Source organism: Cornus florida, unplaced genomic scaffold, assembly GCF_030987335.1.
Source record: "Cornus florida cultivar Cherokee Brave unplaced genomic scaffold, ASM3098733v1 CherokeeBrave_3.0.0_Hap2_Chr01, whole genome shotgun sequence".
Lineage (NCBI taxonomy): Eukaryota > Viridiplantae > Streptophyta > Magnoliopsida > Cornales > Cornaceae > Cornus > Cornus florida.
In genome coordinates this window covers 72,572,753-72,588,252 of record NW_026775571.1, presented here as the reverse complement: position 1 = coordinate 72,588,252, position 15,500 = coordinate 72,572,753, and the positions used below count along the sequence as shown (strand labels likewise).

Genomic DNA, 15,500 nt, shown 5'->3' with positions numbered 1-15,500 from the left:
TTAACAAAAAAATGTTGACGGGGAATAGTAGAGGTTTTTTTAATTTAAGTGGGTCAAATTCAAAATTTGGAAATATATAATTCAAAAAAAGCAAAATTAGTAGGTATAATAGTAAAAAAAAAAAGGAAGGAACATTCTCTTCTCTTGAACATATCTTCAAATGGAAAGATGGGAGGAGCATGTGAAACGCTCAAACTTCGGACCATTGTTGACCAAAATAATTGGAGTGAAGATTGTGACAAATGATAACAAAGTAATTATAAGAAGTGTTGAAGGGTAAAAGAGGGAAAAAAATGTTATTCCACATGTGACCCAACATGACCAAGTTCTGAGTAATAGCACTTTTCGTCAACAAATATCCACTTTAAAAACGAACTTCTTCTTTCCCTTTATGCCCTCTCTCTCTCTACTTTAAACATTTCTATTTACAGAAAGTTGGTTCTGGATTTGCTCTGATTCTTCTTCCTCCCAAAAAGACATGTACCCATCATCGTCCTCTTCATCATCTCAGGGCTCAATGGGCCAGAGTGGGCTGATCCGCTACGGCTCAGCTCCAGGTTCATTTCTAACCACAGCCGTGGATTCAGTCATCGGACAACCCAGCTGCGAATTCTCAGCAGTCGGATCCCAATCACTCCTGGGCTCCCGCTACTTCTCCGCCGACACGTCGTCCGATTCCGCGCCACGCGATCCGGAAGAGCAGAACAAGGGAAACCCAGCTGGTGTCTCCACCAGGGGGTTACAGAGATCGTTGGGTTTGAATGATATAGCCGTTGGGGATTTCGCAACGGTCAATAATTTGAAAAATGGAGTTGGGTCTTCCTCTTCTTCTTCATCTCTGGTTCGTCACAGTAGCTCTCCTGCTGGCTTCCTCAATCATCTCACTGATAATGGTATGTTTCTTTACTTCTTTTGCTTATCTAAGAAGTCCTTTTTTCCAAATAACTTCTGCGATTGTTTTAGCTACCATCCTTCAAGAAAAATCAGATTTTAGGAATTACTACTACTATTGGGAATGTTGTGCTCAGAACTGTGCTTTCGCGGTCCCAAAAAGTAGCTTTTTTCTGGGATGACTTCTTTCTGGTGGGATTTTTTTTGAAATGACTGTTTTATCCCCACTATATATACACACTATATATATATATACACAGTTTTTGGTGGGTGGTAAAAATATGGGATTAGAAGGGTGATTGGTTATGGATCTTCACTGCCCTTTTGGGAAGGGTAGGGACCCTATAATCAGTGGACTTGGGTTTTGGTTGTGGGACATTGTGGGGGTAGTGTATGATGTGTTGAGTGGGGCGAAAGCCTTCCAAAGTGGTTGGTTTTTGGTGGAAGGAAGGTTTGGAGCCAATCACACATTGTTTGACTACCAAAAAAGACGTTAACGCGTGGGTGACTCCTTCCAGGTTTCCCCAGGACCAAATTTGGAAACCCCCAAAAAGGACTATTCTCTCTCTATACATATACACACATATATATATACACACACATATATATACACACACACACACACCATCTTTTTTTTTGTCACACACACACTATCTTAATTGCTTCTTTTATGGTGGTTTTTAAAGCGCCAACAGTTTGTGAGAAAGGAGAAAAAACTACTCTTTGAGTTCCCTCTCGGATAGGTATTGACTTTGGATATAGAAATGTTGGACCATGAATTGACAGAAATGTCACGCTTTGTTGGGTCACACGTGGGATATATATAATATATTTTTTAATCAACTACAGATGGTGTAGGCCCCTCATAATCTACCACCACACACACATGCAGCTGTTCAGTCCCGCTTACACCGAGTAATTATTAAAAAAAAATTTGGTAGAATTGTTCTCCAGAGATTTGAACACCCATCACATATGGACGTTACACGTTCTTCATCGTAAATTTGTAATTTTTTTTTCTATGGAAAATGAATCTCTGGCTGAATCGGGAGCCGAACAGAAATGATGATGTGAGTGATGGATCACACATCATTTATGTATCTGTTCGGCTAGAGAATCACGGGGTCTTATACAGTAATAGTTATTATGATTAAATAATAAATGTAACTTAAACACAAGGTTATGCCACGTCATTAGAAGGAAATTCATTTTTTTTTTTTTTTTTCCTTCCCCGTGTTTCAGCATGCATTTTGTAAAAATTGGTCATGGGATTGAATATTATGAATCTAGTATAGTTGAACTAGAAGTTGTATTTGGACTCGTTCCCATTTAGATTCGGCTCCAGTTGTACAAATTGAGCTTCAGTTGTCAGCTTGCAAGTTGACTTGATTAGTTAATTCATGAAATATATTAATTTGATTTATAATGGATATTATTATGTTTTCTGTCTTTTTAATTTGTTATGTTTTTATTATTATTTTATTTTTTGATTTACCAATAAAAGGATATTATTATGTTTTTTTGTCTTTTTAATTTGTTATGTTTTTATTATTATTTTATTTTTGATTTACCAATAAATAGTAGACTTCTACAATACTATAAGAAAAGGCACGTAGTCAACACAAATCCACCATTATTTAAGCTCAGTTCGTTTACCTTCACTCGTTGACTTACTAAATAAACACAGCCCTAGCTTAGGGAGCGGGACTAAGTCAATCAAGAACATGTTGATTTTTTTTCTCTTCTTTTTTTTCTTGGTTGTCGATAGTGGTATAGACCTCTCTTAGAGCATTCCATAATCTATTATCAGACATATGCAGTCCCCCGTCCAATATTGGGATGGGCTCCAAAGGGATTTAAAATTTACAATCATCCAAACACAGTGTCTCCCATTAACCTCGGTTAAGAGTTAGGGACTCATCCATGCATGAAAGCTCTACATGATAGTCTAATCATCCCATTTATAATATTAGTATTTTCTACTAAGATTTCTTTATCAAATTTATTATTTTTATGAAAAGCAATATTGGTATAAAAACAGTGTATAATACATGACTAAAAGGTAGGGGTTACAATTCGTCTTTACCATGTACTCGTGTCATATGGATATTCTGTCATATGGTTCAATAAAAATACGAATATGGTACAATTATTATTCATATCAAAGAATCTTTATACCAACATGTCACCATTATTAAACAGGTAACATGACATGACCCACGTAACATATTTAATAAATGGGTCAAGATACACGTTTAATTAAAATTTTAATTAAATAAGTCATTTCTAACACGAACACACAATCCATTTGCCTTTTAGTTAAATTTCGCATGAAACCTTTAGTTAAACGAATCATTGTTAACAAAAATACAACACATTTACTTAATAAATTAATGAGTTATTTTTAGCACGAATACGACATGTTTAACTAACACGTTTAGTTAAACGGGTCTAATCGGATGATAAACGGGCTGATATGTTAAACACGATCACGACCCATTTTATTCGTGTGTCAATTCGGATTGACATGATTACAACCCGAAAACAATTAAGTCAAACCCAAACTCACTTATTCGTGCTAGTATGTGGTGTCAAGGAAAATCATCTCTACCAACAAGAGAGCAAAATGATTTGTTAATTTTTTTTTGGGAAATTATTGGCAGTTGGATCCAGCTTGGTTAATAAAAAGATGACTTGCTTAATTAAGCCAGTGAGATAATATATACTATACTATTTGTGATGTGGCTAGATTCCTTGAATCAATTGACTTTTCCAATGGAAATAGGTGCATGTACTCCACCAGAAATAATATATAAATAGCAACAAATAGGTGGTGGTCATTTGTGGTGTGTGCGCTTTTATAATTTATAATTTAGATGATGTTTCTGCCATTGCTTGACCCGTGACTCTCACGTGATCTGTTTTTCTAACTGTTATTTGTCAGTCTGACCCACTTTCTTGGGAGACCAGCCCAATGTTTTGAGAAACCCCATTGGCTAGCCTATACAATAAAGGAAAGTGGGAATCACATGCTAATAGTGTAACAGGTCCAAAAGTTCACAAAATATAGGAGTAAATTTTAATATATTCTTAGTTTAACTCTCCCAAAAAGGTATATGTTATACCAGAAAAGAAAAATAATGGATTGACAGCGAGAATGGGCTTTGAAAATTTCAACTGACAATGTAGTTCCCCTACCAATATATAATATTAATATAAAAGTAATATCACCAAAGGATCAATAAAAGAATAACAGTATTAAATATAAATAGTAAAGTAAAGTATTGATATTATACGGTCTAATATATATCCATAAATATCTATGTATACATCTCCACTATACTGAAGAAATCCTTTTCTCATTCATATGTAATTTTGTATATGAATATAATACTTATTCTACCAATAATATTGACAATATTTAACATATATGTGTGTGTGGGGGCATTTATAAATAAATGCTATTGATATGGGTAATATAAGCCGACTCCTTGGGGTTTAATACTTGCAAGCATAGAAAATGCATTTGAAATGTCTATTAAAGCCCTAATGTTACTACCACCTCTCTTCTCACTATCTCCACCAAATGTGAGAGATTATTGCTTACTACCAAATGTGAGACTTTGAGGGCATTCACTTTGTGCAAATAATGCCAAAACTTCCTTTGATTAACAAGGACCAGATTGCTAATGGTCTTGTATATACTTACAGACACACACACACACACACACACACACACATATATGAGCATTGTATCTTTTACCAAAATGGAGGTGCTCATGAGAAGATTATTACATTGAAAAAGGCTTTAAAGTGTTCATTGGGAAGAATTTAATTACCAAAAAAAAAAAAAATCATTGGGAAAAAGGAAGAGAGTTGAAATATCAAACCTGATCCTTCTTTCTTATGGAGTGTTATCTGGCAATACCTTTGTTGCATGGACAATCTAGGTTCAGCCAATGAATCAAAACATTTTTAATGGCTGGCAACAATTAAGCCAATGGCCAAAGTATTGTCATTTTGATAGCTCATTGACCCTCCACCAAATGGTATAGGCAACTTTACAAATATTACATTATTTCTCAGATGAAATTTTCTTTTCTTTTAGAGAGATATTATTGATCAGATGGTTAGCCAAAGAGATTGTTGTTGTTGTCTTTTATGGTGTATGTCATCTTGGATGTGAAAACAGGTTTTTCACTCAATAGGGGAATGCCCTCTGATGGTGGCAGTGGAATATCAAGGCTGAACTCTCAACTGAGCTTTACCAGAAACGAGTCTCTTCCTCAGATCTCTGAAAAAAATGAGAACATTGTTGATGCAATGAATACCGATAATGACCACAGAAAAGCTGCTCATTCTTATGCCACCGTTAGCTTTGGAATGGGCTCATGGGATGATGCTAATTCTATCATGTTTTCCTCTCCACCAAGTAAACGAGCTAAGAACATTGGCAGCAACATTGTCAATAATCTCAGCACTGTAGAATCTCAGGTATTATAAATTTTTTTATTTTATTGAAACTGAATTTAGGAGGGAAATGTAAGCTTTGCCTTTGTGCATTCCCACTAACTGAAGACAAATCATTTGTATATAAACTGAAATGTAAGCGTTGCAAGTTTTAGTATATTTAGAAGTATTAGCAGGCATGATTACTATCTCATTCTGTCACATTTGCTTAGACATCTCTTCATTTCTAATTTCTAATTTCTAATGATTATGTTTAGTTAACTTTAATAAATTAGTAATGACCACACTTGAATGGATTAATTTCAACATATACTCTCTTTCAATCTCAGAAATTATCTGCTCTTTAAAGTCTTTCAATAGGCAAGTCAAATAAAAACATTTTCGGAAGAATGCGTCAGGATTTTAGTATGACATACTATTAAAATCACTGGGCCTTGACTTCTTTCGGGTGGAGAATATTTTCTTTCACTTTATTTTCTAACGTTCTTTTATTTCACAAGTCATTTAATTTACAACTTCTTTTGGAAGAATATGTATAGATTTACATTTAACTGTCAAACGAGCATGTTCTATGGAAGCAAGTAGACTGTCTATTTTGATTTCTCTTAGCATGTATTTAAATTCATTAACATATATTTGGTCCTTAATATCTAATTTCCTCTTCAGTTTCAGTTTAGCCTGCCGCAGACAGCTGTAGAGATGGCCTCAATGGAGAACTTACTACAAATCCCTCAGGACTCAGTTGCTTGCAAAGCCCGTGCCAAGCGTGGTTGTGCGACTCATCCGCGAAGCATTGCTGAAAGGGTAAGAATTTCAACAAATATCACTCGTGCCGCAGTTGGGCATCCTGATGATTTTACCCAATCATTTTATTCATATCCATTGTTTTCTTTTTCAACTTTTCTTTCTTTTTAGCAAGACTTCCATTCTAAAATATGTTAATAGGTGTGTCAATTCTGGAGATGTTACTTGATAAAATTAGTATCATACTTGGAAAGAGAGAAAAAAAAAATAGGATCAGAATATTGTAAAATTAGACTACCAAGCAAATGATTTATGATTAATTATATTCTAAAATGGTGGTATCTTATAAATTCTCTCTTTTTTTATGTAGTCCTGTTAGAGAAGTAAAACAAGGTCCTATATGAGATGTCATTTACAAATGGAGTCAATTGTTTTTATTCCATTCATCAATTGTATTCGTCCTCTTACTTATTTAAAATATGTTAAATAAGCAATTATCTGATTTCCACCTTCCTTCACCTATAAAATAAGACAAAATTAAGGAAAAATGTATTCTGGAAATTTTTTTATTTAATTTTATTTGAATCCCTTTATTTGATGTTTTTTTATCTCTTTAATATATTCAATTACTCAAATTAAAGAAAACAGGTCATAATGTGAGAAGACTCAGAGCAAATCTATTTTACTGTTCTCCAATCAAATTAGCCTTAAATTTTGAGAGGATCAACATTTACTAGAGACAACATCAGTTCTAGTGATTACAGTATTATGAGTGAGGACAATGGAGCAATTTTAATATGGAATGACAGATCCCACTTAAATTACACTTACGGAGTTACTTGCACTTGCTCTGACTGGCATGAGGCATAAAAGTTTGCACTAATTTGTTATTGTGTGTATATGTGTGTCTATAATTCCACTATTTACTATTTATATCCTTTTGTACTCTGAAAATAGGAGAGAAGAACTAGAATAAGTGGGAAATTGAAGAAGCTACAAGACCTTGTTCCTAACATGGATAAGGTAATGCATTATTATCCTCTTTTATTTTTCTTGTTTGTAAATGTGTCTGATTTAGATGGCATTTTAAACTTATTTTGGCCTAAATTAGCATACGAATAGAAAGATTGTTACCAAGTCATTTACTAGATTTTTAAATTCTTTTGATTTGATTTAAGAGGGGTCATTACTTGGTTCAATAGTAAAAGCTTTGGAGATCAAGCAGGATAAACACAAGTTTTGAGTCCTATATTAGTACTTGGTTCAAAACAGAAATAATAAAGGTTAGGCTTGTAACCTATCCACCACTACCACCCTCCGTTTTGGTACCCCCTCTGAAATTCTGAACTGACAAGAGCGACAATGAGTAATGTGCCTTTTCTATTTGCTACAAGGATATCTTTCTGAGGGGCATGACTATTCCCTTCGGATACCCGCAATCACCTCCAAAGCCAAACCACGGGTATTGGGTAAACTCAGAGAGAAGGTTTTTGACACCCCTGGGAATTGAACACAAGCTAAGGCCTATGGAATTGAAATCAGAGCCAAACATATCTATGTGCTTTTCAAGCTAAGATATGAAACAAATCTAGTTATTATTTTTTTTTAAAATTTTTTTAATTTTTCTTGAATGAGTTACAAATAAGAAACATAATTTAATGCATTTGAGTCGGAATAAATTTTACATACATGTCTAATTACAATATTCTAGTCAGACTAGATTACTGATTATATGTCAAAATATGCGTTGTTGCGTTAATTTAAAAAAAAGAATATGTCATTGCAGCAAACAAGCTATGCGGACATGCTGGATATTGCAGTGAATCATATTAAAGGCCTTCAAAATCAGGTTCAGGTGGGTAAATATGAAAAAATCTTGTGTTCTTATTTTTATTTTGCTACACTGTTATCTGATGTAAAGAATATCCTAAATATATGGCTATCTGTTCAAATTTACAGGTAATATTAACAACTAAATAGATGCATATATTTGTACAGTTGATATTATTAAAGATGCATTCTTAATTCTATTGTTCTGTATACATTTCATCTGTTCAACTACATTCATGTGTTTTTCAATCGGCTTTCTATATTTTAACTGAAGCAGTTCATGTTAGAGAATGGACCTTGCAATGTATATCAATCTCCAATGCCCCTTCCTGTGCAACCCTGTCTTGCAACTGGCAGAGCAAACAAATCAAACCAAGATCATAACAAGTGCAAACTTGCACACCAAACCAAGATCGTAACACCTTCTTTCGCGTTTAACTCTGTCTTATACTTGGCGAGGCAAGCGAACCAACCAAGATCATAACCAAGACCTCCCAGAACCAATGCTCAGATACCATATTAAATCACCAAGCACAACAAACCAGGGAACAAATGCATAAAGGAGACTTAAACCCACAACCTTGCCGATACCTTGTTAGATTACTAATTAATCAAGAAGCGCAAGCTATAAGAGAGTGACCCAACAATGTATATCAAGCTCCAACATCTCCTTCACATGCAACCTGTCTTGCACATGGCAAGGCAAGCAAGCCAACCATGATCATAAAAACTTAGAACTTGCACACCAAAGCGGCACACAAATGCGGAGATGGCGACTTAGCCCAAGACCTCCTATAACCAAGGCTTGGATACCATATTAGATAGGCTCTGATACCATGTTAGATCATCAAGCACAACAAACCAGGGGGAAAATGCATATAGGTTACTTGAACCCAAGACCTCCCAAAACCAAGGTTGAACCATCTCCTTCTTCATTGCTTGGTGGCACGGGATGTTTGGTCTATGTTTTTGACTGCTTTTGGTATGCTCTGGTTCTTCCAGATATTTTAGAGGCTTGGAAAGGGTGCATAGTGTAGAGCCGAGTCAGAAATGCTTGGAGGGCCACTCCCAAATGTATTTGATGGGGTCTGTGGCGCGAGAGGAACAGGAGATCTTTTGAGATAGAGGAATCTCCCATTTGGTGTCTTAAATACAATATTCTATCTTCTTTATTCTTTTGGGTAAATGGGCAGGATTGTATCTCTATGGAACATCTATTTGACTTTGTGGATAGTTTAAAGTTATAGTGTTGCTGTGTTTCGGCTTCTGTTTTCTTTGGGAGTGCTCCCCTTTTGGGTGCCTTCAATGAAATTTTACTTATATATATAAAAAAAAAACCATGTTAGACTACCAATTACTCCAAAAGCTTAAGCTGTTAGAAATGAGCCCAACAATATATATCAAGCTCCAACACTCTCCCTCACGTCCAATCCCGTTTTACACTTGGTGACGCAAACAAAGCAAAACAAGATCAAAACAAGTGCAAACTTGAACACCAAACTGGGAACAAACACAAAGTTGGAGACTTGATCCCAAAACCTCCCAAAACCATTCTGATACTGTTTTAGACTACCAATTACTCCAAAAGCTGTTAGAGAATGAGACAACAATTTATATCAAGTTCCAACACCCAACCTCACGTGTAACCCTGTCTTACACATGGCAAGAAACCAAACCAAGGTTATTACGAGTGCAAACTTGCACACCAAAGCGGGGAACAAATGCAAAGATGGAGACTTGAACCCAAGACTTCCCAGAATTTAGGCTCTAATATCATGTTAGATCACCAATGATTCCAAAAGCTTATGTTGTTGGAGAATAGGCCCAACAATGTATATCAAGTTCCAACAGTTAAAATAATATTACTTCAGATTTGATGGTGCAGCCTATTGTCTTGGAATCAAACTATATCAAACATTAATTACATTTCCTATTTGTCAGCTTATGAAATTACCATAGCTGCTTTTATATCCTCATTAGTAATCCCATCTTTCTTGAACATCATATTCATTGTTGGCATCCTCATTCTTATAAGGCATATGCATACCTTCAACTGGAAGAAGTACCTCTAATTCGGATGCATATCCTTTGTTCAGTTACCACTTAATGTGTCTCAAGAGTCAATTTAATGTGCAAAAAGTGATTGCTTTGGCTTGTTTCATTGTTTTAAAGCAGTACTCAACATTCAAAAGGGGAGAGAGAGAGGAAAAAATAAAAGGAAGCAAAAGAAACCGCCATAATTGTCAGTGGGTAGAACATAGAAGTCCAATTTATTCTAGAATCAGTTTAGCAACACATTTACATTTTTTTTTTGTTCAAATTCTTTTTTCTTTTTCTTTTTTTTTTTTTGTTGGGTGTTGTGTGTGGTGGGGGGTGGGGGGGGGGGGGGGGGGGGGGGGGGGTGTGTTCATTTCAAATTATTTTATCTTTCTGATCCTCCGGTTCTAATACATGATACTTAGGATCTAAAGTATCTTTTTCAACTTCAAGCGTTTGAAAGGAAAATGACGTTTTGGATTACATACTCATTCTGGCTCTTAGTCATGGGCGGAGCCTTTAATGGGCTAACCTGGGCTATAGCCCAGGTCCAATTATTTTTATAAAAAAAATAGTACTACTATTCTTATCAAGCCAGTCCATATGTAATCAATTTTTAGTACTACTCTCTCTCTCTATTTGCCCAATTCAGCCCAACCCATAGTACTACTCTTCCTCTTCCTATCAGCACAATCCATATGTGATATGTAATCAATTTTTACTACTCTTCAGCCACTTCCTCTCAACACGCAGTGGTATTTTCCCTCATAGGGTTTGGCCCGTTTGGGGGTCTAGCAAGGAAATTGCAGAGACTAGAGAAGAAGAATCTCTCTGAGATTGATTTTTAATTTTTTTTCCCTGAAAAACTTGATTTGATATATGAGAACATCATCGTTTTTTGGTCTATTTTTTAATATATATAACATATCTTAATCATAATAATTATTGTGTTCATCTTCAAAATTTCTTATTATCTTTAGCCCCCCTTACTTTGCAATCTTGGCTCCGCCTCTGCTTTTAGTGTTTTGAAAATTATGATCCTTTAGGGGAGTCCTTCACCACTAGTTACAGAGCTGAAAATGATACTTCTCCCAATTTCTCCTCTGTAATTAGCTTTTCCTTCCTTTTCAAAAAAGATAGGATGGTCCTATGAATACTGGCTCGAGTAACCTAATCTTTTACTTTCCAAGTACTTGGTCGTGCATGCCTTCCAATGCCTAAACTTCTACAATGTTCACACAAATGGTTGCAGAAAGCTCTTCCATTCTTCCATACACAAGAAGGCTTAAAGGGGATTGGTGCTGAACCAATTATCTACTAAGCAAACCATTTCCTTTCCAAATTCAGTTCTTCCATTTTCTTTCATTAGAAGCTAAATATAAAGCATTTGATGATCTCTGTCCTAATTTAAGTACAAAATATGTAGAGAATAATATATATACACTTGCTAAATTAAGGGAGAGGAAAGATAAAGATTTTATTCGTATTAAATATATCAAGAGTGAAGATTAAGGGTTTTAGTAAAAACTGACAAAATAAAAGAGAGATGAAAAAATTACCTTGGTAAATTGTAAAGTAATAATCATCTAAGAAGTTTAGGAATAATCATCTAAGAAGTTTAGGTTTAGAATAACATGTTAACCTTTAGACACAACATATTTTTCCTTAGGATTAGGGAGTGCAAGGTAAAAAACATATTAAGAAAGATGAAACTCGAAGGGAATTATGACCAGATGGTCCCTTATTTTATACATAAATTTTTGTGAAATTTTGCAAAATGCCCCCCTATTTTACAAAATTATGAGTCTGACCCTTACCCTTTTACTTTTTTTAAAAAATCCAAAATTATCAAAATCTCTCTCTTCTTTTTTTATTTCTCTCTCTCTCTCCCTCCCACATATACGTACAAAGTTGTACTAATGAGTCATACTATGAAACTTTGAGACAGAGATTAAATAACGACTAAGACAGAATCTGAAGTGTCAAAATCGATTTGAATTCATGCCGGGGAGGTCAAAGACGGAGGCTATTTATTTTTTTATTTAGAGAAAACATGCGATAAGGTACCTAGAGATCTAATATGGAGGTTTGAGAAATGAGTCACAAGGGATATATTAACGCAATAAAGGACATGCATGAAGGAAATGTAAATATTGTTAGAACGACTATGGGAGAAACAAGTGAATTTTCAATTTATATCAAGAGTCAACATTAAGCCCATGTATATTTTTGCCTTGGTTATGGATGAACTAGCAAAACTCGTTGATTGATGAAACTAAAGAAAGAGTAGGTACTAAATTGGAGGTTAGCTGTTGATTAAAAGTATTTAAGATAAGTAGGAATAAAATTGAATATATGGAGTGTAACTTAAGTAAATATAGAAATACAAATAGGGATTTAGTGGAGATTAAGGATCAAGAGATACCAAAAGGTGAACATTTTCACTATTTCGGCTCAATTATTTGTAATGAAGGAGAAAATTGAGATGAGAATCATAGAATCAAGGTAGGATGGGTTAAATAGAGGAGTGCAGCTAATTTATTCTGTGATCGTTGTATATCTTCGAGATTTAAAGGAAAGGTATATAGAACAACTATTAAACCAATAGTTATTTATGGGACAGAATATTAGGAAGCTACGAAACAACACAAGTGTTTGGCGGAAATCTTGAAATGGACGTTCAACAAGACAAGAAAACAGAGAAATAGAAATGAACATATTTGTGAGATGGTTGAAGTAGCACTAGCACCAGTTGGGGATACAAATGACTAAATGAGAGAATTAATTAAGATGGCTTGACATGCGTAAAGAAGATCACTAAATGCACTAGATACTTAGAGTGACATGGTTCACATTGAGGGTAAAGTTAGGGGAAGGAAAGACCAAAATTAATAAGAAGATATATGATAGCATGTGGTTTAGTATGACTTTGAGGGTAAAACAGAAAAACAGTATTCATGTAACCGAACCCATGTAGGTGGGAAAAGATTACTTTCTTTCTTTAATTAGTGTAACATTCCCTTACTCGTGCTACCAAGCTCACCGTTGATCACTAGTTACAGAGCTGAAAATGATACTTCTCCCAATTTCTCCTCTGTAATTAGCTTTTCCTTCCTTTTCAAAAAAGATAGGATGGTCCTATGAATACTGGCTCGAGTAACCTAATCTTTTACTTTCCAAGTACTTGGTCGTGCATGCCTTCCAATGCCTAAACTTCTACAATGTTCACACAAATGGTTGCAGAAAGCTCTTCCATTCTTCCATACACAAGAAGGCTTAAAGGGGATTGGTGCTGAACCAATTATCTACTAAGCAAACCATTTCCTTTCCAAATTCAGTTCTTCCATTTTCTTTCATTAGAAGCTAAATATAAAGCATTTGATGATCTCTGTCCTAATTTAAGTACAAAATATGTAGAGAATAATATATATACACTTGCTAAATTAAGGGAGAGGAAAGATAAAGATTTTATTCGTATTAAATATATCAAGAGTGAAGATTAAGGGTTTTAGTAAAAACTGACAAAATAAAAGAGAGATGAAAAAATTACCTTGGTAAATTGTAAAGTAATAATCATCTAAGAAGTTTAGGAATAATCATCTAAGAAGTTTAGGTTTAGAATAACATGATAACCTTTAGACACAACATATTTTTCCTTAGGATTAGGGAGTGCAAGGTAAAAAACATATTAAGAAAGATGAAACTCGAAGGGAATTATGACCAGATGGTCCCTTATTTTATACATAAATTTTTGTGAAATTTTGCAAAATGCCCCCCTATTTTACAAAATTATGAGTCTGACCCTTACCCTTTTACTTTTTTTAAAAAATCCAAAATTATCAAAATCTCTCTCTTCTTTTTTTATTTCTCTCTCTCTCTCCCTCCCACATATACGTACAAAGTTGTACTAATGAGTCATACCGAACCCATGTAGGTGGGAAAAGATTACTTTCTTTCTTTAATTAGTGTAACATTCCCTTACTCGTGCTACCAAGCTCACCGTTGATCACCGTAAATATTTTTATATTACCATCTTTCAGATTAAAAAATAAAGGACATCACATTTTTTTCTTCATTGTTCTTGTAAACTCCTTTTCACTAATATTTACTATATATAAGTATTGATCATGATGAATACATTGATTGACTTTAAGCTTGAGGTATGTATTAACTGATATTTTTTGCTTGGAGGTTGTAATGATCAATGTCATGTTGGTAATATTTTAGGACATTTTTTAATTTTTTCTGCGTAGTCTGTGGTGACACGGTTCTATCTTTTACTCTTCCAGAAGCTTAATAAGGAACTTGACAGTTGCACGTGTGGATGCAAGGAAACCATGCAATGCTAGCAAATTAGGGTTAGTAAAACCAAGTCTGCACTCAAGGGTCAAGTTTGATGCCACAGGTGGGTGATCCTGGCCAGACAGATCCATCACTGGATAACTTGATAATACGAAGAAGATTGAACCAATTGTACATAAACAAAGTTGTCCTCTACTTCAGCAAAAGATATTTAATTTGCTACTCTTTTTCCTGAAGAGAAAATATGTTAATGATAGCTCAGATTTCTTTTGTTTCATCTTTTGATGTTGAAATGTATTTGGTTCTGGAAATTTTTTGAGTTCAAGTACTTAATAGATGGAAATGTTGTTGTTTACATTTTTTCTTCATTTCTTTCATTCAGAATTAACAGGGAATGTCTCCTAACAGAGTAAGTTTGGTGCAGGATGTCAGATTTGCTTACCTTGATCCTAGAAATATTCACTTGGTAATTTGTTGCGTACACGTATATATACTATGTTGCATACACCTACTATGGTGCTGATGCTAATTAAAAAAAAAAAAAAAAAAAAAAAAAAGGGCACAAAATTTCACTTACAACTGTTACCGTCTTTGAATTCCTTGGTCCAGCTTTAGCAACCTTCCAGGTCCCAACACTGGGTTGCTTCCTCAACTTCACCAAGTGTTTTTTACCCATTCCACTAGTTGGTATGGTCTCCGGAGGCCTTCCCCGGCCTCGACCCTCTGGTTGCTCCAGCAACCCCAGTTGCTGCATGGGCCTCCCCGGCCTCCGCGCACTGGATGCTCCAGCTGTTCCTGTTGCTGCTTAGGCCTCACCTGGTCTCAACACTCTTGTTGCTGCAACCCCTCCTCTTGCTTGCTCAGGCCTTTCCTGGCCTCGATGTTCACTCTGGTTGCTCCTGTTGCTACTTTGGCCTTTCGGCCTTGACGCTTAGGATCTAGGGGTGGGCAAATAATCCGCGAATTCGATACAATCTGGTCCGATCCGTATCAGACTGGATTCCTACATCCACGGATCGGTGGCGGATTAAAAAAAGTCGAATCTGTAACTCACGGATCGGATTATGGATTAGGCTATTAAAAATCCGATCCTATCTACAAGTCCGATCCGTGAAATATATATATATATATATATTTTTAAAAAATATATTAGTATCTATTGGGTTATGTTTAAAAGATAAATAATAATGGATAATTTAAATAAAACCCAATACGCAGATTCGATT

At 35.0% G+C, this 15,500-nt stretch overlaps 1 protein-coding gene across 2 annotated transcripts; it reads left to right on the top strand.

The window, feature by feature from the left end:
- Nucleotides 1-346: 346 nt before the first annotated feature.
- On the top strand, nt 347-14,831 carry LOC132300383 (transcription factor bHLH128-like). 2 transcript variants are annotated; one of them, XM_059797428.1, is made up of 6 exons: nt 347-893; nt 5,084-5,385; nt 6,034-6,165; nt 7,063-7,128; nt 7,892-7,960; nt 14,262-14,831. In XM_059797428.1, exons 1-6 carry the CDS (start codon nt 479-481, stop codon nt 14,319-14,321), a joined length of 1,044 nt encoding a protein of 347 aa, XP_059653411.1. In that variant the 5' UTR covers nt 347-478; the 3' UTR covers nt 14,322-14,831. The 2 variants fall into 2 exon arrangements, with proteins under 2 accessions (XP_059653411.1, XP_059653404.1); XM_059797421.1 differs by having other exon boundaries at nt 349-893; nt 6,028-6,165.
- The last annotated feature ends 669 nt before the right edge of the window (nt 14,832-15,500 follow it).